The sequence below is a fragment of the Thermobia domestica genome, chromosome 18 (genome assembly GCF_964235325.1).
Source record: "Thermobia domestica chromosome 18, izTheDome1.hap1.1, whole genome shotgun sequence".
NCBI lineage: Eukaryota > Metazoa > Arthropoda > Insecta > Zygentoma > Lepismatidae > Thermobia > Thermobia domestica.
Window position 1 is genome coordinate 43736380 of NC_137471.1, and position 26516 is coordinate 43762895.

Genomic DNA, 26516 nt, shown 5'->3' on the forward strand with positions numbered 1-26516 from the left:
TGGAGCGAAAATCCGAGGAATCCGGCAAACAGTATCAGGAATTAAGTAAACGATTGGAGCAGACATCCGAAGAGACGAAACAATCTATTATCCAGGCGATGAGTGACATCACCTCACAGTTCGATGAAAAGCTTAGAAGGGTATCTGAAGATTGCCAGGATAATTACAACCATGTTATTCAAGAGGTCAATGGTGTAAAAAAGGATTTGGAAGTAATAGAATCTTCTATATGGCAACAAAAGATTCAGGTCACGGATAATTCTACCAAAATACGTGCGAATACTCAGTTGATATCTGCATTACAAGAGGAAATCAGGATGCTACAGATTAAGGACAACGCATACCACAACAACATGGTTAATGATCATTCGGAGTTCCCTTGCTCACTGGTTAATGATCATTTGGAGTTCCCTTGCTCACAGGAGATGACCTCGCAGTCACCCGTAGCAGATCAATGTGAACCTCGCATTATCTCATCTTCTAGTAATCCATCCGATGAGGATATTATTTTGGAAGGAATCCATCCAAGAAATACAGATGGGCGGAAAAGAGACGGTGGAACTACACATCACGCAGTAGGTAGGAATTGTCACTCAACACGAACACGGAAAGATGAAAGAAAGGTAAAGTTAAGTGTAAACATGAGTGAAATACGTGCTATGAGTAAGTTCAGTGGTAAATGTAACGAAAACGCTACTTCTTTCCTAGAAAAATTTCAGGATGAGTGCAATATAATGTGTATAGATAAATCGCAATATATGAAACTAATCCCTCATTTATTACTCCCACCATGTTCTTTATGGTTTAAAGCAGTACGAGATCACGTCAATACATATGAGGAATTTAAAGCTGCGCTGATTGCAAATTACGAAAATGACTTTTTGCTTGCAAACAGAGATGCCACAATTAGAAATCAACCTTTCAATCCTCGTTTGCACAAATCTGTTGTTGATTTTGTTGTAAATACATATAACGAATTAAAAGTCGTAAATCCGTTGCAATCAGAATCTAGAGTAATTGCATCAATTCGAAATTTGCTACCGTTTAAACCACAACAGATCCTGTTTTCTACCCAGTGTATGAGTTTTAATCATTTATTAATGCTTGTACAATGTTATGAAACTCAATACCACGCTCAGAATCATCAAGCGGGAGTAGGTAAAATTAAAAATAATTCAGATCACTTTGTACCTGTTCGTAATCTAAATATCCGTAATGCGAACGATACGGAACACAACCTAAATCGAGTGAATTTAAGCAATCCGAACGAGCAAAATAGGCAAAGATATGTTGGAAATCCACCTAACCTAATTAATCGTGGCAATCCTTATGTTAGACCATATAACCAAAATAGATTTAAAAATAGACGTAATACATGGCGAAATTCAAGGAATACAGTAAACTACATGGATAGACGTAGTCGTAATTCAAGAGATGGCATTTCGCATCAAAATCAAGAGAATGACACAATTCTTGTACAGAACAACAATACGGGACATAATCACGATTGTGCAGTACAATGTACTTTATTAGAATCATATGCAAGTACGAATGTAAACTGACTGCAGTTGATGAAGTAAGAGTTAAACCCATATCAGCTACTGATTCTTATGAATATGTTTGTGTAAAAATAGATTTATTTTCTTCCTTTTGTTCGTCTAAACGTAGGTTACGTTTAATTTTTTATTTTTACTTAATTTAATTTTCTTTAATTCTTATTAACCAATGATAATTTTCAAATGATTTTTAATTCTCTCTTGTTAATGTGAAGAATTATAATTCGATTTATAATTGATCAAAGGCAAAGGTTATTTATATTATATGGATTTGTGTTGAGAATTTGTTGTCAAAGATTATGTTAAGAATAAGGTTCATTCTATTAAGCCATTTATCTGACGACTGTCTTTATGCGCTACTTTATATATTACCCGAATAAGATTCTTCTATATTCTGATGCCTTATGGATACAATGTATATTATGAAACGTCATCTAACGTAGTTATTATATAATGCGCCCTGGAGAGATCAAATATTATTTCCATAACATCACCGTTTTAATAATGATTGAAAATGCTAATCATTGTGATTTATGTTTTTAAAAGGTAATTTGCCTCTTACGATTTTGACTGCGCACCCTTCAGTAATTATATTATTAAGCGACGACGTTTTTGTAATAAAAGATAAATGATAATGGAATAAAAGATTTATTATAAATGTATTTATATATATGAAGCTTAATGAAGATATATATATATACGAGGGGCGATCAAAATGTAAAGGACATAAGTAATGTAACATCATTATTGTAAACGGACCAGTGGTTCTTAAATATAAAAGCTAAGCTCGCTTGTAACTTTTATATTCAGTCCCATCGTCGGGCGACATTTTTATACAACGAGATACTTTGTATCGTTTAATAATTACCAGTACCTTGGGCAGAAAGTGCTCATACTCAAGCAATATACTTGATATAATGTTAATTTAAAATAACAAAAGAAGAATGTTTTTAATATATATGGGAAGAAATATGCATTATTGTATAATTCGTTGCTATGTAGTTGTTTATATATACCTAATCAACATGTATGTTTGCAAGACAGTTTGAGTGAAAATACGTTAAAAGAGTCTCAACTAATAAACCATTTAATACCGATCATCGACTTGTAATTTCGATAGAAAAGGTGAGAATAATAGTGTATATAATTATTGAAGATATTTTTATGTGTAAACAATTACTACCACTCAAGATTTACTTATATCATTAGCCGAACCAGGTTGACGACTACCTTTGGTGAGTCGTTGTAGTGGTACTATTGATCTAGAAAAGGCTTCTGACCGTGTGAATTGGGAATTATTGTTGGAAATTCTACAGAAGGTTGGGTTGGAATGGAAGGATCGAAAACTCATAAGAAACTTACATATGAACCAGCAAGTAAGTATTAGAATAGGGGAGGAAATGACAGAGGTGCGTGCAATTAGAAGGGGAGTTCAACAGAGATGCTCTCTCTCACCAATATTATTTAATATCTATCTAGAAGAGATAGTGAAAAAGAGCCTACATGATTAAGACGGCATTTTAGTAGGAGATAGAATGATTAGGTGTATATGGTTTGCAGATATCGCTCATGTTGCAGAATCTGTTAAGACAATCAGTAAGATGTTAGAAAACTTGAGAAAAGACTGTGAAGAATATGGGATGAAAATAAATGCGAGAAAGACAAAAGCCATGGTGATTGGAATGAAGGAGTTGGTGTCAAATACAGAAGTAGGAAGGGAGAAAATAGAGCAGGTAATTAGTTTTCGATAACTAGGTAGAATTACAAGTAATGATATGAAATGTAATGTGAAATAAAAGCAAGGATAGGAATGACGAAAGAAGCCTTTAGGAGGGGAAAATACTATTTTATGGGACCTTGAATAAAGAGTTGACAAAAAAGACTTATAAAAGCTTCGCGTGGATTATTGAGCTGTATGGGTCAGAAATGTGGACATTACGCAAAAATGATGAAAAATGACTGGATGCTTTTGAAATGTGGGTGTGGAGAAGAATGGAGAGAATTATCGGGTCGAGCCGAAAATGGATGAGTTGTGTGTTAGAAATCGAGGGGAAGAAAAGAACAACTTTAGGTATTATTTTTTTTAAGAAGAGTAAGAGAAACTGGTAAGGAAATTGGATAAATCAATTATTTAGGCAGGAAGAGACGAAATAGGCAAAATAAAATCGACTTAAATTAAAACTATAAACCCCCATAGAGACATTACAACGTTATTTTTGATCATATCTTTAACATTAAAGAATAGGCATTTTGTCTAACATACGGCCTCTCTTTATGAGTAATGAAAAATTCTTGTATATACTTCAACGTAACATCACAAATAATTTTCAACTATCTTGAACTAATATTTACTTAATGGTCAACTGGGAATCCCACAGCCAACTGATAATGATGTAATATATGTCGACATAGATTTTTTACACTTAAAACAGTTATACACACTCATTCACTCAAGAAATACTAGACGTGTAGTAAGTTTTGTGAATTGAATCTATAAAACAACTTGTTATTGTTCTGTAGAATTCAACTTTTTTGTCCCAGAGTCCAGTATCCTGAAATTACCAATCCAGAATTCAAGAAAACAACAGTTTTAAAAAGAAATACCACAATTACCTTCAAACGAGATTATGAATATCCTACCTTCAGCACTGAGCCACTTTCATTTGGTGGTCCAAACAACTTCTCGAATGATGAATGGGATTCTAAAATGGTACAAATATCTGTTATTAAAAATGCTTCAACATACAGCGTGCCCACGAAAGCACTCTCTGATCTGAAGTTGTTATAAAATAAGAACTTATTGTAATGTGTTCAAATAAAGGTAGCAGTGAAGACACTGTCTCAAAACTTTGTTTATTGTTTATTTGCGGAGTTCTTGTATCACTAAAAGGCAGTGAAATCAATTTCAAGATGGCGCTCACTCGTCAACAATGCACCTAGCTATTTTAGAAATTCATTCAACAAAAAGTGTCGTGTTAAATACAGCATCCTTTCAAGCGCACATTTAATGTGAACCACTTACAAATAAGTTTGAAGTTGGTACAACAGTGTTGAGGATGAAAGCATTTGTAACCAGTGATAGAAACATTCAGGTCGATCATCAGTCTCAAATCAGGTTGTTGATCGCGTCAGAGCTGGATTATCTTATGAATGTTTGCACACATGAGGTACACATTGAGTGTCTGTAATGAACTGATACCACATGAAACTTGATGAAATTGTATCTACAAAAGTAAAAGAATATTCTAACAAACTTTGATTTTATAGATCCTCCGAATCAAAGAGTATTTTTGTGGGAACGCTGTGTTTTTCTTACAATAAACCTGAATAATACGACTTCGTCGAAAAGCCAACACTGTGTTTAACTGAAGGGAGGCTAAACGAGTTGATACCATTCGGCCCTACTGACATGAGGTATGTTCAAAAAACAACGAGCCTTATTTTTTCCGGCTAAACAAATTAAGTACGGGTGCTATCGGTAGAGATGTATAAGAAACATTCATATGTGAATTTTTGCTGGCTTGTAAAAAGCGTCAGTCAGAAACAGTACGCCTTCAAATGTGGTAGCGAGCGCTGATCGGATTTGCAATTTGTGAGAAATCACGGAACGACTTCAGTAGCGTGTGTACATCAACCTTTGCCAAAACTTGGCGATATACAAGTGGTGACGGTTTGCAAGTTCCAACAGGCGTTCGGAGCTGATCTCACGAGCATCTCACGGATCAAGGATAGGCTCCTTATTCCTCCAACATGGCGCCATGTGACTTTTGGCTTGTTTCCAAAATCGAAAATGCTACTGAAAGGAAACCGATTACGTTCCAGATAAGACATCACGTGGATTACAAAGGCCTAGCTAAACATCATTCCGAAAGATGAGCTTCAAAAGTATTTCCAATTATAGTAGAACCACAGGAATAAGTGTGCTCATTCTCAAAGAAACTTACTTTTAAGATTAGTCAATGTATATTATCTAAATAAATGTGCTTTTGCCAACCAAAAGTTCGATATTTTTTGTACAGACCTCATATCTATCTGTTCCATGGTAACTCTCGTAAAATCCGACCGACTGTTACTGAAACTGCGGCATATGTTTCCATCAACCTTACGAATGAGTCTATTGTTTCGAGTTGATAATCATTAAGAATAACGGAATAAAATCTGGCCTGTGTTGAAAGTTTGTAGATATACGGAATAGGATAAGAAAACTTTGGAAGAAAATATTTGATTCTGATGCAACATTATGTATATTTGCTTTAGTATCTGAGAATCATTTTTACCTGCTTGGATTTGAAACGAGCCAAGAATCAAACATAAGCCGGGAAGAAGGGGATCTATAGAAAAATAACTTGAGTTCTCCCACTTTCTTATACAATATTGAATTCAACTATCAATGGTGTTCATTAATATAGTAAAACTTGCCTTAACGAACAGCTTTCAATAACGGACAATGATTTAGTGCGGACAGATTTTTCTTCCCGCAAAATACCGGAAACAATACCATAAGCCTTTTGAAAATCAAAGCTCAAAGTAAACATGAAATAAATTATAAACCAATATGGGTACACAAATGTGTCATTTCGAGCTACAGCACGCCGAAAATTGGCAGGAATGATAAAATGCAGGGTTATAACTCGAGGACGAAATATCACATCAGAGTCGACTAAGAGAGTGTCAGGGCTTATTCCATGCCTAGATTCCATTAATGCATCAGTGGATGGAACAAGGAGGAAGGAGGCGACAAAGTTAAACGACTAAGTTAACGAAAATTTATGGTATTTTTGTAGAAAGAAATGGTCTGGTCAGAAACTGAAAACTGCACATTCCATATCCACTGATACATTAAATGGAATCTAGACACAAAACACTTTTTTTATGCAACCTTACCCGACATTTCGTTCTTGAATTATGACCGTTTTTATACCTATAACAGTCTTTTATTTTATGCTAATTTAAAACATCCCTTCTATTTTTGTGAAGTGGAATTATTGGACCCAGTTTGCTGCGTAACAAAAAGTCTATTTATTTATTTATAAGCGTACAATACAAGGGGTAGTCATATAGTTTTAATAATCACCTCCGTAACATCAAGTTATTTAACTATTTTTTTGTTTCTTTGTAGGTACATGTTTGTAGTCCCGGTACACATGGAAATCTCCGCCCCACAGTAACGTCGCATGCCACTAGAGGAGCCAAAACAAAATGGTGCAACCCATTGACGACGTGGAATATCGTGAATTTTCTGTATTTGAAGAAAATGAACACCGCAGCAACCCATGCTGAGTTAGTGGAGGTGTATGGCAACAATCCATTATCATGACACAGTGGTTAGGTGGCGGAGAAGCTTCCGGTGTGATCAGACAGGTCTGAATGACGAAGAACGAAGTGGTAGACCATCCCTCTGTGAAGAGCCAGGAATCGCAAGAGGTACTGGTGCTCGCAGACCGGCGTATCCTAATCGAGACGATAGTGGAAAAAGTGAAAATCAGTCATGGATCAGTCACGGATTCTGCAACTGTTCATACCCATTCAAAAATCCCGCCGAACAAAGCCAGCAGCGGAAATATTGCACCTGTGTCAAGTCAATCCAGATGACCTTTTTAAACATCTAATCACCACGGACAAGTGCTGGATATTACTGTGACCGAGAGACAAAAACAGCACAGGAAGCAGTAGAAACGTGTGGATCCACTACCGCCAAAAAAGGCGAAGACCAAACCACAGTTGGGCACGGTGTTGCTGAGTGTTTTCTAGGACTGCCATGGTGTGGAGCTAAAAGATAATGCTCGTAAAGGACAAACCATCATAGGAGCATATTACCGAAATCTCCTGACGCGATTACGGGACACTATCAAGACGAAGCGATCGTGGGAAACTGCCCAAGGGATCTTTTTGTTACAAGATAACGCTCCAGCTCATTCTGCATAGGACACAGTCAAGTCACACATGCTGCTGCTTTGGGCTATCAAATTTTGCCTTACCATCATATTCTTCAAACATGGCATCTAGTAACTTTTTCCTGTTTCCGCAGATGAAGAAACCATTGTATAGCAAGTATTTTCGGAAGGTGATTTTTGAGGTGGAACGTTTCCTGAACAGCCAAAATGAAGACTTCTACAACCAAGGTCTCGGCCAAGTCATCCATTATTGGCAAAAATACGTTGCATTGAAGGATAAGTATGTAGAAAAGGTCTAATATCATTATCAAGTTTCATGATCGCAACTTGACTTTTTCGAAGTGATAATTAAAACTTTACGACTACCCTTCGTAACTCTTTGTTCACATTTATTCTTCAAGCCATGAGAATATTTTGATAACAGACTTCATACGTCGTCGAGTTGAAAGCGGTAGAATTGTGTCAGCCAATGGGAGCTCTCTTGCAGACGACGCAAGTGAAAATTATAAAATTTGAGGTTTTTTTTAAAAATTTTATTTACTTAAAATAAGCAAAATCGTCCTGGATTTGAAACTAAATGGCCTGCATCGGACAGAGCGAGAAAGGAGTGGTACTCATTCTACTTTCTCTAGCCGATTATTGCAACACGTAAAGAGTATGCCATCTGTTTTATAACGAATAATTTTTTTGTTTAATTTTATTATTATTATTATTATTATTACATTATATTTATCTTACCAGTATGTAAGAAAGCAATTTTGTAACGAGTCTGAGTAATGTATTTGTATCAAATATAAATCGTCTAACATGATGTACATGCATGGGTTTTCCCATACACGTGTAAAGTTCTTATATTGTCGTTCATATAGTATTTCTATATGTTCTTTTACTGAAGTATTCGTTACGAATTAGTGTCTCTTTGAATTCTTCGTGGTGAGATAAAAGGATGACTCCGACATTTCTTTAACCTCTTCCCATTGAACGTTTCAACTGCATCTTTGTGGTAGTAGCTTGTGTCAACGCATTTGTGCTCAAGAAACAGCTGTATCATTACAAATGCGTTGGAATTGTCCCAGATATTCGATTCACGGACTTGAAAATAATATATCATAGACATTCCTACTAATTCTAGGCAGATTATAACTCCGAAAGGAAACATTTGAGAATTCTTGTTGGCCTTGTATATATACCATATAAAAGGCAAACGGTGTTTCAGTGTGACGACACATTTCTCAAAGTTCTTTGGTGTTGTTTCAGAATACCTTGTAAATGTATTGCTACAGAACGTAACATTTCCTTTTACAAACACACTCAAATATCGAGATGGATAGCCTTTTTACGTTTTAGTAACCTCTTCATAATGGACTGGACTTATTCTCAGTTCACATGTATTTAGCACAGAAACTACTTTCCGCAATTCGAAAATAAATCTATAATGCAATGCAGTAGACAGAAAATCCTTTCCACACAAAGTAAGTCAATGACCTCGTGAACCACGATACAGAACAGATGCAAGATGAACTTGCAACTTCTCTTTTATTATTTATGTATTTTCACTTATTACAGGGCTTAAGCCCCAATGACAATAGGCTTGCATACACTATAGAATAGAATGATTTCAAAAATAGAAAGCAAAAATACGTAGATACAAATGTAGTAAAAACAGGTGAAATTTACAAGAAAAAGAAAAAAAAAGTCACCAAAGAATAAGAAATAGTAAAACATCACAAAATTACGCACCTTCCTTTTGAAACTACTTCGATTAGAACAGGATTACATAATCCAAAACAGTGAAAATAAAAATGTAAACAGAATATTAAAAAAAAAAAAAAAAAAAAAAAAATTAGAAAGCGTGTTGAGCTATAAAACTAAATAAAATCATAATAAGAAACTGGCGAATTATGAATAGTGAACGTAAAAATTTAAAATCCAAATACAGTACAGCTATCATATTGTTCATTTTTCTTGGAATAACTAGAGGTTCTCTACTAGGACATATCACTGTAAAACTATATCATTATGCATTCAAACATCACAAATTTAATATTCTACTTGTTTCATAAAACTTGACCAAATTTCACAGCTTTCCTTATTGTGTTTAGATAAGGTATCGCAAAATCTACATCAGCATTTACTTTTATAAGATTAATATATCTTTCACATAGTTTAATTACAGGAGAATTTGAATGAGCTACTGAATGTGACTTTTTACACACACAATATCTATTCACAATAAATTCCTAGTATTTAATAATAATTTTGCAAGTTTTTATTGGCTTACTTTTACTTTTAGTACAGTCAGTGTGATAATTAAGGCAGGGATGAAACATGTATTTGAGAAAATTAAACATGCACTGTTATCTTGCACCCCATATAAACCCTCCAACCCCTCCTGATACATTTGTTTCTTTACACATGTCAATATCCATCTCATCCCCTCAATAAATTCAACACTGACTACTGTATTTCAATATTAGCCACTATTCACTTTTATAACTAATGTATTTATGGTATACTTCATACAATAACTGAATGAGGTGTGAGTACTCCAAATTTGTGTGTCCTCTCTGTAAAGGACACCTTTCATTTACTCCGTCTCATATAACCTTGCTGCAGAAAGGGACGTTAAACTCAAAATCAACTCAACCTCTCATTTACAGATAAGTAATCATATCCTACTAATATTCGTTATTCAGAGATTTCACTGTATATGGACACTGGATTGTAGAAGAATAACGTTTATGGAACATTCCATGTGATCTGAAAATGTATGACCATCTATTTCCTGAATGAAAAGTGTGTGACTGTTCAGAGATGGACTGGGTAGCTTAGTGGTTAGTGCTCCGGCGTTGTTATTCGGAGACCTGACTTCGATTCCTGGCTCGGTTCCACACTGTTCACGCTTTGAATAAGATCGAACCCCACATCGAAATTTATTTAAAATGTTAATAAGTTAATTTTCCACAATAACTTTCGTAACTATAATTTCCTTTTGATGCAATACAGGGCTCCTACTGATCTGGAGGAATCTATTTCCTAGACTACTCCCTGATTTTCCCTGACCTTTGACAGTAAATTTCCTGACTTTCATGAAAGATATCTGATGACGCTGACATATAAATAAGGAATAAATAACGGATGGATACTTATTTGTATTTGTATTTATTTGCATCCTTTTGATTATACAGAGTATAATATAGGATTTGTCATGAAGTCGATATAATAAGTATTACATGTATATGGATGTTACTTCTATATTAAAGCAATTACAAATTTGTTGAATACAAGTTTCCCAGTAAATTCTAAATAAATATTGAGTACTGTACTTTCACCATATGCTACCTTGACATTGAATATGAAATTTTGGTACCTGCAGTTTGTAGAATCTATCATAGTATGCTCGAGAAACTTGTATAAACTGATGTAACTATTTACTTTACTTTCTTATTTCAGTTTAACTATTGTTTAGATAGGGTAACTGTCCCAATAATTGACAGTGTACCAGTAATTGACACTTTTTTTTTTTCCCGCAACAAGACTGTGGGAATAGATACCAGCAAATGCTGCCACCTGTTATTCCTTTGTGGTGTTGTCAATCCTACACTACCGTTAATATTTGTCACTAGGTGGTAGTACTCCAAAGGAAGCAGAACTTCGATGGACAGTGAGAAGTCAACTGTTTTTTCAGCCTTCTAGTAACGGTTATACTATATATCCTATTCCTTCTTTAAGCAATACTGCTCATAACGTACTTTATAGGTAATCAATACTGCTTATACTTTACTTTATAGGTAAATTATTTAACATTTTAAGGTTGCAATAAGCGTAAGGAATAGTGACTATTTTCATTTTTTTTTTTTTTAATTTGGTACGGAAGTGCTTTACAAAATTTTGGTACCATGATATATAATGCTAATAATGTAAATCTCTTAATCGTATTAGAATGTTATCACAACATTAAGAACCTTGTAACGTACTTTTAAAACGTAAAGGAATGACTAAACTTACTAGCTAGTACTTACTTTTTTCTAGTATAACACTGAATAGATCTTTAAAGCGTGCTACTTTAACCACATCTTCAATAAAGGTGTGCACAGCTGTTGCACTGAAACGAACAAACACATGATTTTTGAGGTTCAAAATAAGTGTAATTGTATTTTTTTTTTATTTGATAAAAACAACAACAATACAAAAAACAAACTAGTGACAACATTCAATGCTTACAATATTTTCTATTGGGTCGGTAACAATGTGCCGTGAAGCGATTCTTTATCGTTATTCCGTTTTTTACCGTGGTTTGGAGTTTGTGTGTTGTGAAACACAGGTTTTCATGATTGTGAACGTATTATTGTATATAATTTTTTTTTTTTTAGACAAACTAATATGGAATGTCAAGTTAAGAAAAATGATTATTTCTGTCACATTTTACTCTTCGAGTTTAACCGAGGACCCAGTGCAGCAGAAACAGCGAGAACAATTTGTGCAGTGTACGGAAATGAAGCAATTGCTGAAAGAACAGCACAGAAATGGTTTTGCCGCTTTCGAGTAGGACAGTTTGACTTGTCTGATGATCCACGTTCAGAAAGACCTTCAGACTTCGACTAAAATCGCTTGAATGAATTGCTTCATGAGAATCCTCGTCAAACAACGCGGGAAATGGCACAAGTTTTTGAATGTGTATGCAATGTATTGTTACATTCGTAGAATATGTTAATGTTATATCTATGTTGTATTTGTATTTGAATTTGAACAAAACAGCAGAATAAAAATAAAATATAAGAACCGCACGAACTTATGCATCGACCCAATACTATCTAATGTATTTTGAAATTAAATACTGATGCTCCAGAACTGAAGAAAGAAAAAAATACATAACTTTTTGATTTCTCTCTTTTTATTTTTTTTTATTTTTAACCTCACCCCAGTAGCGTATTTAAGGGGGGCTTCCGGGTTTAAGCCCCCATCGAAATTGTATTTACTATATTAAAGTATATGAAATATCTTGCAGAATTTTCATATTTCCAGGAACAAAGTTACGTAAGTCCTCCCGAAACAAAATCGTAAATACGCCACTGCCTTATCCCAATCATGAGAATGGACTGTGCTGCGATCAGAAATACTTATATGATACACAAATACCATTTCAGAAACAAAGCCCAGTGGATGAGTACATTGACTGGATGTTATGAATTTATAGGTGCAAAACCACTACTTAGTTCTTATTTTATGAGAGAGGCAACGCCAAAAGCGTTACTTATCGTTGTTTATTCTGCTCGCTTCCTTACTTTCTAGCAGAGGCATCGCTTCTCTTTAATATTTATTCCACTCAGTGCTCTTTATTTCCTGACAGGGGCAACGCCCAAGCTACTGCTCGTACATCTCTCTCTCTCTCTCTCTCTCTCTCTATATATATATATATATATATATATAGAGAGAGAGAGAGAGAGAGAGATGTGTATATATATATATATGTGTGTGTGTGTGTGTGTATAAAGATATATGTGTTGATGTGTGTGTATATGCATACTCCTCCATAACTCCGAAACGCATGCAGTTATTTCAACCGAACTTGTACACTTAAAAAAAAAAAAAAAAAAAAAAAAAAAAAAAAAAAAAAAAAAGACAGAAATGGTTTTACTAAGAGCAGGGGTGGGAAGAGGGTGACATGTAAAAATTACCTAAAACGACACATATTAATGTCGAATTTAGAGTTTTCAGAATCACTGATATGGATACTAACACTCCTGACGTTGCTAAGTTCAAGTTCAGCTCCCAGTATGGGTAAGACACCCGTAGCAGCCGTAGGGCAGGCACGTAACCAAAGGATGGGTCTGGGGTCCCGGACCCCCCTTCGAAACGAGAAATGAAAATAATAAGGAAGGATGAAACGATATTAAACGAGAAAAAGAAGAATCAGTGTTAAAAATAAAGAGCTACAGCAAACTTTTTGTTATTCTTTCTTACAAGCAGATTTGTATTACTTGCAATACATGGTGGCGAATAAGCGGAATATCCTGTAAAAGTCAGGGAATTTGAAATTTCTAGAAAAGATACGAAATTCTCAGAATTTCTGATACAAGTCAGGGAAATTTCAAGCTTTCGAAAGCATGGTACCGTTGTATAACAGCGTGGAAATTTTTTATCATAATTTTTCGTCATCGCTTCTCTACAGTGTCAAATATGTTATTTCAGAAACCTTTAACCTATCCGGCATAACCATGGGACGTAAAACTTAAAGATTTCATTTCATTTTTAGTTGTCTACTGCTTCTTTAACCTGCCATTTGGAACAGACAGTAGTTGATGGAATAATGAAAACAAAAAAATTATGTGGAAAGAAAGTTCTGTTAACATTTGGTTCAACAGAGAAAGGAACGCAGATACTGTAAAATATTTTACAATACATTATTGAGTATGTACTTTTTATAATAGTTGATATGCAGTTTTTATAATTGTTGAGGTCATAATGAAAGAAAAATTTGAATGAACAGAGGAAGAAACGTAAATATTGTAAAATCTTTTTCAATACATTTTTTTAAATTCTTTTACTCGAGATTTCTTCATAGTTTGTTATTAAAATACTTACTGACATATCCTCATTTTATTGTCCTAACAAACCAATGTATGTTGCCAGTAAAATATTTTAGATTGATCGAGCTCCTGGGCCTTCAGTATTTCATGTCATTCCCCCTCCCGCATTACGAAATTTTGGCTAAACGAACCAATATATGTTCCAGTAAAATAGTTTAAAATGATCGAACCCCTGGCGTGATGACCAAAGTATTTCATGTTACCGACCCCCCTCCCCTTTATGAATTCCTGACTACTGCCTGCCTAGGGTGAGGTCAGAAGGGGGTGACATATAAAAATAATCGAAAATGACCTATATTAATGTTGAATCCACAGTTTTTGGAATACCTAAGATGAATACTGACACCCCCGATGATGTTAACATTTAAGCTCTACGTTTAAGCCCTCATTGGCATGATAACTGAGAAGGGGTGAAAAATAAAACATCCAAAATGAATGAGAATAGTGACAAATCCATACTTCTTTTGGGGGTCAGAAAAACGGCTGACTTGTTTGAAATAATTTTAAACAGTTAAAATCTATCCCAAGTTTTTTTTTTTTTTTTTTTTTTTTTAAATTTCTTTTCGATTAAAGTTCGTATTCTATGTAAGTGGAGTGTTTCAAAATTTATGAATGATTATCACTACAGTTTCATTGAAATACGGATGAGAATGGGGTTCAAATATTTCCCATATTCCTATTTTTCAATGCGAAGAACGTGTATTTCAGCTAGTATAGATATATTACCTTTCTCCTGTCAAAGATTCAACCACATGAATGACTGCTTCTGAAGCAAAGTCTCGTGACATTGTAGTATGTAAAGCTGTCATTTCTTTATTTCTTACATAAGAGTAAAAACTGATACAAAAAGAAATCCAATACCGCTGCCCCTGAAAAAGAAAAGAAAATTATTTTTTTCTTGAGATCATCAGACTTACAGAAATAAACACTTTTACTTTTTATTCCAAATATGGTTTTTAATAGATAAATACATTTATTTATTTTAACAATAATAATGTGCAAGTGTTTTATGTGTCTTGTGGAAATTTTAAGACAATTTCTAGCTAATAATTATAAAAGCTTACTTATTTTTGGGTTCACAGCAAATTACTACTAAGAGGTAAATCTGTGCAATGATACTACGTACTAGTGTAGTGTCATTATTTTTTGATACCGATTGTTCGCAACCGTTAGTGAGTGCCTATTCTACTGAAGTGCACATGAGAAGGATATACATGGTGTCTAGCAAATTTCTCTGAGCAATTTCCCGACTTTTTCCAGACTTTTCCCGACCATTTCCAAATTTTTCCCGACTCATTCTAAAAAAAAAAAAAAAAAAAATGTTTTCGTAAAATTAGGAAAGGTTGAATGTAATGAAAAAGTGTACAAGTTCTTACCTGATCATAGAATGTCTCCTTCTTCATATATACAATGAAACAATCTAATCATGCAATTTTTTGATCTCCTCCTCTATGGTAGCAACCTGTTCCGACAACTGATTTACGATTTTCTGTTTCTTTGCTTCAAGTTCCTTTCGTCTCTGTTCTGTTCTACTTTTTTCAGCGGCCCTGCGATCTTTTTCCGACATCACTTTTCTGCGGTGTTCTTCGGCTTCCTTGAATCTCGCGTATGCGTTTCTCATTGATAGAATCATCTGCTTTGGGATAGGAAGGGCTTGTATGCCACCAGCCTCATTGACAGCATCATACACTACACGCTGCGCCACTAAAGAATCCTCTGACAAATTTTCAACTAATATTTCCCTGTTTACCGAAAAACCCCTTTCTAATGCTGCATTACCGTGGGAAAGAATTAGGCATATCTTTACTATTTTGCACAGATATACATCATTTGGTGGTAACACACTCACCCAGAAGTCATCAAGTCTGTGTTCATTTCTTTTGTACGACTCCATTTTCTTCCGCACATGTGTCTGATCTACTAGAGCATTGTATTCTCTGTCTGCCTTTTCTGCATCAGATGCTGAGACAATATTACTCTGCACTAAAATTTCGAACGTTGCTCTCATTTGTTTAACAGCTTCTTCCTGTGAATGACCAACGGTTAAGGGATTAAGAAACGTCAGCGCTTTTGTAAGGGAATATTTTAGCGGGGACCTCTCCTGCAGCTTGGACACTAAATGTTGATAACATTCACGTACTTGCTTTCGGAAACTCAACATTTCCTTTTCACTAACTTCTGTACATCTCCTCAGTGCTGACCTAGTTGCATACCCAAGGTCAATTTCTTTGATACGAATTAAATTAATATATAAGTTTTCACTTTTCTCCATAACATCAATAGCATTGATACTCTTCTTGTCCATTATTTCTTTTTTAACGAAGCGAGACATCAATACTTTCAATAACTGAGTAAGGCTACCATGTAAAAATGGAGTCATAGGAGTGTCTGACTGATATTCAGTCAGGAAAGGCTCACAGTCCTCAGCAAGAGATTGAAAAAACGCTAATTTTGCATAGAGCAACTTGTCGTTCAAATTTCTAGCTACTATTCTGAAACTGTTACAGTTGGGTTCTTTGTCTGTTCCCTTAACCGTTTCAACATACTTTCTCACATGCGGTAATATTTCTTGGCTTCGCTTGGCTACCTTCGCATTTTCTACCCAACGAATATGGCAAAATGGAAGTGGAAACAATGACGAACCTGTTATTTCAGAATGCTGGGCACGCCTTGCTGGTACCATTTCGTACAAGTTATACAAGGCTCTAAGAAAAGAAATCAAATCCCATCCAGTTTTTTGTATACCAGTCTTAAAACCACCGTGAACAACGTGAAGACCACACGAGCCAAGTTCAAGGAGCTGTGGAGCGTCTGTACCAAGGGAGGCACAACGTTCCTCTTTCATTAGTCGTAAAAGCGCCCAATTTACATTTGGCCCATCCATTGAAACTTGCAAAAGCTTAAATGGATCAAGCGATTGCAATACATTCTGCAAACCTTGTAGTAGGTCTGTAGCTGTACTATGATCCATAAACACAGAATTCAAATACCGTGTTCTGACTCTGTTCGTGTTATCGTCCCAGAAGCGTACACTTACATCCATTTGGGTTCTTTGCGCAACACTATTTAAACTTTCATCAAATCCAATGACATAATGTTCGCACTCTTGTAATATGGATTTAAGTTCACGTTGAAAGTATGGACACAATCCGTACACGATGCTATATGACACTTTATCCTTGTGCAATTTCATCTCGCTAGCAATTGCACTGTCTGGAAACATCCTAGTGAAAAGAAGAACACTACTTTCAGCACTGCGTAAAGAGTTGTGATTCATCACCTCGTTTATACACCACAAAATCTCCGCCTGTGTGACTCTATCTTTTAGTTTATATTTGTCCAGGGTCGAAGTAGACCTACGAGTGGGAGAGCATGTTTCGCTGGATGAGCATGGAACAGGACCAGTGCTGGTGCCAGGTTGATCTACATTTAATGAAGACGCAGGAACATCTGAAATTTCTTTAGGTTTTGTTGGGAAATGATATGTCATTGCGTAAGTCTTCTGTCGAGTCGCTGCAAGGTTTTGATGCTTCTTGCTCTTTGAATGACTGGTAAGAGCTGTACGTCCCATGGTGCCAAACGAAAATGTGGTATGACACCACACACATTCTGCAGTTAACTTCGTCTTCCCTTCTTTTACCCAGGGAAATTCATATTTCCACCTTTCTTGAAAATTCGTTGACGGCATGATGTGCGTCAGACTCTGAAAACACAAAAAATAAATCATGGCAAAACTACACGAGTATGTTCGGTGCTGAGCTAGTTCGTGGCCTAATTGACGATTACGTAAATAAATGCTACCAAACGTTTCAACCAAATCTTGCTAGTTTTTTTTTTTTTTTTTTTTTTTTTTTTTTTTTTGGTCCAAATTTCCACGTGGTTGGCCTACACTCTCCAACATAAAAAAAAGAAAAAAGGTAAGATGGCTTTGAGTGTTTCTACATGTACAAGCACAGGAAAGATGAGTGACTTTTTCTTCAGACAGACATTAAATAAAGTACCTAACAAGAATTATAATATTTTTGAGATATTACGGGCACAGAATTGTGCTTGGTTCAGGGCTTAGAAATATGACCGGTTCTTACTAATATAGAGGCTCCCCTTATAGCTGGATCATTTTCGATGTTACCCTTAGTGTCACTCGCGTCACTTCCACTAATTTCATCATCGACTTCCGATTACACTTCAATATTGTCATCGGACTCTCTGAAATTACCTACAGAATCATAATCTTCTTCTAATGTGTTGAGTACAAAGTCTATAAACTTGCTTGAACCTGCACACACTTTCGACATCATGCAATTAAACAAATATGCACGCAAAGTATCTGAAACAAATTTCGTCAAAATTTGAATTTCACATACGTAAATACACAGGTGGGGTGCTGGAGAACCCCACCTCTTGAATATATTCTCTTCTGAAACGAGACAATTTGCTTCAGACCCACCACCGTGAATGTCATGCTTCAAAATGAGAATACACGGAAGCACCAACCAATGTGCCTGAGAACAAAGCCACAATGGCGATGAGTATAACGTCTGGGGTGCTCCAGCACCCCCCTGTGTATTCCAGGGTTAACGTTAATTAAGTCAGGTTTAAAATATACTAGAATTCTTAACGTTACACTTACTGTTCTGCACAAAGTAAAATCTTGCCCACCTTGTGTATTAGTTCAAGTTACTACATTCTAATAACTTGTTTTTAAATTTTAAAAAATGATTGGTAATAGTATACAACAGTACCTCATGATCTGTGCGCGTGGATACTTCCTACTGTTGCACTACGTATAAAAATGATTTTATTACATTTAGAAGTAGTAAGAAGCATCCACGTGCACGTGACATGCGATATATGTTTCAAATCCCCCACATATACTCATACACTACGTACAAGGGCACATTATTATTCTTCGCATACCATAAAACACAACGAAACGCAACGCAAACCGACGTACATTTTATTTTATATTACTCAGTAATTAAATGGAAGTCGCCTTGTTACCTCATTTTCAAGTTCCTATATCCTCAATGAATAATCCTTAAAAGACTGCACTTCGTGAGTCCTCGCTAAATGATGAGGCATTGTCGTATACTATAACCAATGATTTATTTTGAGCAGAATATTTCAAACATATTACTGTCTTTAGGTAAAACTTTGCTTAGGTCTTTTGTTGTTGTTGTTATTGTAATAGTTGGTAAAATAAACTTATTTATGACGGCAGGAATGTTGAATACTCAAAATTGACATGCCTGTAATTCATGGCAAAGAAAGAAATGGCAAGTGGTTTGCCGTGACATTAAAACAACTAGCCTTTAAAGTGTTGAATTATTTACAAAATCATTGCCCAGGTAAACTTACCTATACGTGAAAAACAATCCAACACGCAAAAACCTTTACTCTTGAAACGCAAAAACCCACAGACAAAGGATATACAGACCGCAAACTCCGCGGCAAACTGGAAATTTCGGGAACAGTAGCGCCGCTGCACCAACGACGACGGAACTAATCAGTCGATCTCACGCCACCTTCGAGGCTTTGTCTCACTGGGCGCGGGTTAGGATACTAGCACGTGGTGGAAGAGTGGCTGCGAGCATAGACAAAGGATATCCTTTGTCTGTGCACACACTCGCAGCCACAGGAGGAATTTCTATATTTTTATTTAAAACTATTACTCTTTGGCTCCTTTACTTGCATTTGGGGAACAGCTTTTTATGTTGACGTATTTTGCAGAACTTGGGCATTTTCAGTGAACTCGAAAAAAAGGGAAAAAAGAAAAATCTGATTTATATACACACACACACACACATATATATATATATATATATAAAGCTGGAAAGGAATGTCAAATCCAGAGGCAGTACAAGAAAAGCTGAACACAAGCTAGCTAATCATTCTGCACTGCGTCTAACACTTGTGATTCAAAGCAGACGAAAACAGTCCCCTGGTTACTATGACAACCCATGACGTCACGTTCACAGACCGATGGCAGCGCCATCTCACCCGGGACGACACATCGTTCCACCCACCCGAGCGCTGATTGGCTCTTTCGCTGTGCAGACGATAAAAACTGATTTCCATTGCACATATTGGAAGTTTGCGGTCTGTATATCCTTTGTCTGTGCAAAAACCTTTCTGCTGTCAGCAAACACTGTTGTCAACCACTCACTCACCACTCTTCTTCCCCCAGCACCACAGCAGGAGACAAACTGCGCGCCTCACATAAATCGCAGAAAATTCACGGTGTACGAGATGCAACGCGTACCACATGACCGCTTCTACGTAGAAAATAGAAAAACGGTTGAGATGGATCGCGGTGTATTTAGGAACACATTAAAAAAAATAAAATGTAAAAGTATTACATCGCGATGCATTTAGGAACGCGAGGTTTATCGGAGTTGCTCCGACAAGCGTCAGCATCATTTCCAACATGTGGAATTTAATTCCATTTTTCCCGACTTTTTTCGCAAATTCCAGACAAATCCCCGAATTCCCGACCATTTTTTTAATTTAAGACAAATTCCCGACTTTCCCGATTTTCCCGACTGCTAGACACCCTGATATATCAATATTTGCCTTTTATCCTGAACTTTGAGTACTGTGAAAGCATAAAAACAATTCTGAAGATTGTTTTTCTACTAATGATGGTCAAAATTTGTCATATGAGAGATTTCTAGAGTGTTACTTGTTTAGAAGCGAAACTTCACCACTGTTATTAAGGAAGTGTAAAAAAAAAAAAAAAAAAAAAAAAAAAAAAAAAAAAAAAAAAAAAAAAAACCTGTTATGTACGAAGCAGTGGTCAAAGTGAGACGGTATGCGGTGGTATGCCATACCGTCTCTGGTTTTTCAGTAATCAGAACATGCCGTCACGGAAGAGTAGATGCTATACACCTTTAATAAATCCATTTTTATACACAGTACTTGACGAATAGCTTTGCACATAAACATATTTTATTTCTTATGTAGAAATAGTTTTAAGTTAACAACACTGACATTTTTGGATCAAAAGATCCAACACATTTCAATCAAAAAATTTCTTGTAGGCCTTATATCTGGAGAACTATATATAGTGCAGCCAAACTCAAACTATCACTTAACTCAGTATGATGTGTTTATTTCGTAAAAAATACGGAAACTCGATTTAGGGTCCGTTTAAAAATTTTGTGGCCCCCTGATCTAAAAACTAATTATTGCCCAAGATCGTAATTTTTTTATGCATTTTTTTGAACATTCTTAAAATTCTTTTTGTCTTTATTCTACCTTTTGTTTTTAAAATAAGGTGTCTCCAAACAAGTTCATCTAGTTTATATTTTAATGTGCCATATTGAACAGTTTCTTTTGTACGTATGTGTGTGTCTTCTTGTCTTAATTCATATAAATGTCGTGTTTTGAGCATGGGCGGATTTAGGGGTTGTCTGCTGTGGGAGCGAATCTTATGGGAGCTTGAAGTAACTCTCATTCGAGTAGGGGGTCCAGGAGTTTTTCCGCCGTAAATTGTTAAAATAAAAACTCGTTTTTTGAGCATTTTCGTGTATAATTCTCTATAATACAACATAAGGGGATTTTTTAAAAGCTTTTTTTTCTCAGAAAGTCGTTAGCGATAGATCAGTCTCTCCATGCTCCCCCCTCCCCCCCGTACCTAAAAAGAAGCTCTAAAGTGGTTTTTCATTCATTAAGTAAATAGAAATGCAATCTTTTAGGCAACATACCCTCAGTTTTTCAGTATGTCGAGTCAAAATCGTAATAAAACATACCACTTTTTTTTTTCACTTCGAGCACGTTACTGGACGCTTAAGAAGTGCACGTTACTGGACGCTTAAGGGTAAGAAGTTCTTTCCATTTTTTTAAATAGTTAATATGCATTCCATAGCTTCTTTGAGTAACGACAAAGTGTTTGTTTTCGTGCTTACTCTTTTATCAGCAGCGAGACTGTTCAGAACGAAGCTTCAGTATAAAGTGAAATTTGAATGAATAACTGTTGTTGAATGAACTGATATTCTCCTACTGGGAATCGAACTCAGAATTTCGTGAACCAAAGACATACATGCTAGCCATTAGACATGACTATTAGTATTGATATGAAGATCTTCTTGGTTGATATGTTGATACGAAGATCTTGTGCCAAAGTTATGTGAAGTTAATAATAATAATAATAAAATAAGCAATGTAATCAAACTTCAGCATTACTTTATGCCAATATTAGCAGAAATGCTTGTTTTCCACACTGGGAGAACAGATTTATGAAAAGTAATTGAATCCCTTTGAAAAATGAAATGAAATCTTTAAGTTTTACGTCCCACGGTTATGCCGGTGAGGCTAAAGGGGACGGTGATGATAAGAGATGAGTGAAATGGTGGAATGAAGACAGTGGGAGGAAACGGGAGAACCCCGAGAAAACCCACGAGCACGGTGTTTGTCCACCACAAAGTCCACACGGCGCGAGCTGGGATCGAACCAGGGACCCCAAGTACCGGAGGTGAACGCTCTACCACTGAGCCACCGCGCCCCCATTGAACCCTTTTGAATACGGATATGGGATCAATCTGAACTTAATAAATGGCATCGGAAGTGTCACTATTCATCTCAGCGACCCTGAAAATAGGAAACTAATGATGGTTGCTTCCGATTATTTTCACACGTCACTCCTCTCCTCACCCTCAATCCCGATGGGGAATGAATTTGAACTTTAGCAGCAGTAAAATATTAATCTCAGAGATCCTAAAAACTACAGACTGCACATTAATATCGATCGTTATCAATTATTCTTACATGTCAACTCATTCTCAGTCACATCTCTCACGAGGAATTTGGCCTTAAACGATATTGGAAGTACGAATATTCATATTAGAAAAAAAAACTATGGATTGGACACTGATATCGGTCGTTTTCTATTATTTTTACTTGTTACTCCAATGACCTCATTACTCCCTCCCCGAAAATGTAAAAAACCTAAACTGTCATGTACCAAAAATCATCAAAATCAATCCAGCTGTAAGGGGACTCAGTGGCTCAGTGGTAGAGCGTTTACCTCCAGTGATTGGGGTCCTGGTTTGATCCCAGCTCGCGCCGTGTGGACTTTGTGATGGACAAACACCGTGCTCGTGGGTTATCCCGTTTCCTTCCTTTTTCTTCATTCCACTATTTCAGTCATCTCTCATCATCACCGTCTCCTTTAGCCTAACCGGCATAATCGTGGGATGTAAAACTTAAAGATTTCATTTCATTTTTTCGATCCAGCTCTCTAGGAGGTGTTAATGTCAAACATCATTATATTGATTTTTATTTAACGATATAGTTCCTAAAATTTATATCTTTTTTACGAAAGACATTCTCCAATAAAAGTATACAAGAAATCACAAGAGTAAATAAGAAAGAAACAAAATGCGTACCTGGCTCTCCCACATCTTTGTAAGATCATCTTTATGTTTCAAGTAGAACACATACAACGAACGGTTTAATTTTTGCCCATACAATGAGTCATCATTTAGAGGTACCGATCTCATTTTGGACTATTATTTTACATCATCAACTGAAACAAAATGCAAGAGCATATTATTTGCTTTACACTTGATAAAAAATCAAGTTTGGTATATTATAACTCATTTAAGAAATATACGCTATAAAAATAAAAGTGTGCTTCCTAGGTTTGAAACTTACTAATAAAAATTAAAAAAAGAAATGAATGTAATATTTAGTGGTAGCCACAAAACCAGGTTTTTCGGTTTTTAGACCTTTATGTATATATACAGGGTGGCCCAAAAGAAGATGTACACACCTGCATTGATCAAGAATAACATTCTAGCTTATAGGTTTATTTGCTTCGGTTGTCCCGAGCTTAAGATATAAGTAAAAAGTCATTAAGAACAAATAAATAAACTAAGTTTACCTGATGGATAACAATAAGAAATGATATAAAAAGCAATGAACTGATCAGTAAGGGACTGTATACCTACTTTTGTGCCACTCTGTATATATATATATAAAATCATTTTTGTCTATCCCTAGTAATAATATAACAGAACAAGAATAGAAGCTCTAAGTATAAGTTCTGGTTTTTCATGAAAGTTATTTGTCAATTTCTCCAATGAATTTTTCCACTACTTATCCTAATACTAGCGGCGTAATAACAGCTACATGGCTCGCTCGCAAAAATAAATTTCAAGCTCTCTAAAAGTGTAATGAAAACTAACAAGAACTAAATACGTTATAATTTGATATGGCATACTGTAGCAGATAAAAATGCAAGTTAATCCACCGTTATCATTATTAGGATCTATTATCTATGAGAGTTATTCAATTACTTAGCAGAAAAACATTAACATTTTTTATATTAGCATAGTGGACAGAAACTCAGTTTTCATTCAGTGATTATGTAATTTTATTTGCTGTGTGTATTTTAAATACTTAAAAATCCCTACTCATATTGACTGCTAATAAAACTGAACCAGGCGTGTGCTTTCCGTCAAGCGTAGGTACTGGTTATTTGACTTAACACAATGAAATTAGCTATTTTACATGCAATACTGAGTTCACTGAGTCTATCTTGAGTCACAGCATTTCATAGATAAGTCTTCGAAGTTGTAACTTTGGAAACGATCGTTCAGTCGAGATATTTCTAACACTTAAGAATTAAGAACAGATAAAACGCTTTGCATAAATCAGAAACGCTTACAGCTATGATTAAATTTTCTATTATTAACAACTTCGCTAAGACAGCAGCGAAGGCGTAATACTATATTCTTCCACAACACTTCTAAAACCAGTTACATGTTCTGGAAACATACTGATAAATCTTGCTGGTATTCAGTTTGAAGAATCATTGGTACATTGTATACCCCCTTCATTCGAAGCGAAAATTGAAAGTTTTTGTGAAATTACTAAAAAAAAAATTAAGTCAATTATACTATTAAAACGGTCAAAATGACCACCTCTTTGAAATACAGACCTCTTTACCTTTTTGCTAAACAAAATTGTTTCTATAGCAAGATAAACGGTTAATTGCAGTTTGAATAATATACGCTCTACATTTATCAAGCTCTAAATTTTCTGACTGAAGAATCTGCGATGCTAAATTAGGATATTCTAAATAAAATCTTTATGTTTGAGAAACTATCTGACAAATAAATTCAAAAGTTTCTAAGTAATTTTTTGAACCAACAATTTCATTCCCTTCTTCTTTTCTATTTGATGCCAATGTTATTTTTGACAGTGTTCTAATACATCACTTTACGAATAGCGCGCGTCTATTATAGTTTTGCGCATCGTCAACTTCATTTATACTGCTCTTTTTCATCATAAAGATGCCTCCTGTTTTTCCATGTTCGAATCTCTTATTTCAGGTTAGTACGTATGGCAACCTTGAATGAAAGAAAAAACAGGTCCTAACGTTACGCTAATCCCTAACAGTTCCCTCAACCAAAAACTACTACCACCTCACTTTCACACACGACTGACAAGAACATGCAAAGCCTTACTAAAAACTTTTCGGTGAATTGAAACTAGCAGAAACGAGATGAATAAAAACTTTATTATAGCCCCTTCACATCATCTATGTTAATTTAAGAATATAAAAGCTCAATATAGAAGTTTGTGCATAACTGTCCATCAATATTGTCAGATCAAAATTGTGATCTAATCTATTTAGAGTAATAATATAATAATTTTACAATTGTTGGTTTGCTTTCAAAAACTACTTATAACTTTCATAGCACAATTAATTCAAAACCTGTATTGAGATCTCTTTTTAACTGACACGGTACAAATAGCACTTATGTGAAACATTAACGTGCTCAATCACCCATATCAAGACGATTATAATTTCTATGTATTTATACTATACGGCAGCGGAAATGACGTCTGATGTGAACCAGTAACTTCGCGATGCTCTTACTAATCTTCATGTGACAGGTCTACGAACACTGCGACATTTGAAAAGGTTCTCGTCTCATTAGGATATAGAGCATGTTGGCCGAATCAGACTTCCAAATATGAGCTATTCCATGCCAAATTGACACACTTTCAAACAAATTCTACCTTAACTTGCCAGATTTTGATGAAAGAGCATGGAGAACATTCCATTAAAATTCTTATACGGTAGGGAGATTGTTTTAGACATGAAGTTATTGAACGCGGATCGCGGCGTTGAAGAAGTTTGGGTTCCTGAGTACAGCGGTGTTGTGAGAAATCGAGCCCGGGTCTCTTCTACTCGCCTATTAAAAATGGTGGTTGTGTTGAAAAGGTTCGGGTCCTCTGAGCAGAGCGGTGATGTATTAGCCCTAGGCCCCGAAGCCTCAGAAATAGTGTCTCGAAGTTTTGGGTTCGGGTCCTTTCTATTCACCTATTAAAAATGGTGGTGTTGGAAAGGTTCGGGTCCTCTGAGCAGAGCGGTAATGTATTAGACCTAGGCCTCGAAGCCTCGTAAACAGGGTCCCGAAGTTTTGGGTTCGGGTCCTCTGAGCAGAGCGGTGATGTATTAGACC

The 26516-nt window shown here is 35.6% G+C and overlaps 1 protein-coding gene across 8 annotated transcripts in view; it reads right to left on the bottom strand.

The window, feature by feature from the left end:
• LOC145675464 (uncharacterized) overlaps positions 1 to 26516 on the bottom strand; it is a 209781-nt gene that overhangs the window by 177699 nt on the left and 5566 nt on the right. For 6 of the 8 annotated variants that reach the window (XM_081745895.1, XM_081745901.1, XM_081745899.1 and 3 more), the window contains exons 2-5: positions 23427 to 23566; positions 14767 to 14909; positions 11473 to 11555; positions 4197 to 4258 (exon numbers count right to left, since the gene is read on the bottom strand). In XM_081745895.1, the coding sequence (XP_081602021.1) occupies positions 4197 to 4258; positions 11473 to 11555; positions 14767 to 14909; positions 23427 to 23540 (402 nt within the window). In that variant the 5' untranslated portion in view covers positions 23541 to 23566. Of the gene's footprint in view, positions 1 to 4196; positions 4259 to 11472; positions 11556 to 14766; positions 14910 to 15416; positions 15572 to 19398; positions 19614 to 23426; positions 23567 to 26516 lie in introns of those variants that run through there. The other 2 variants (XM_081745903.1, XM_081745902.1) reach the window with 2 other exon arrangements.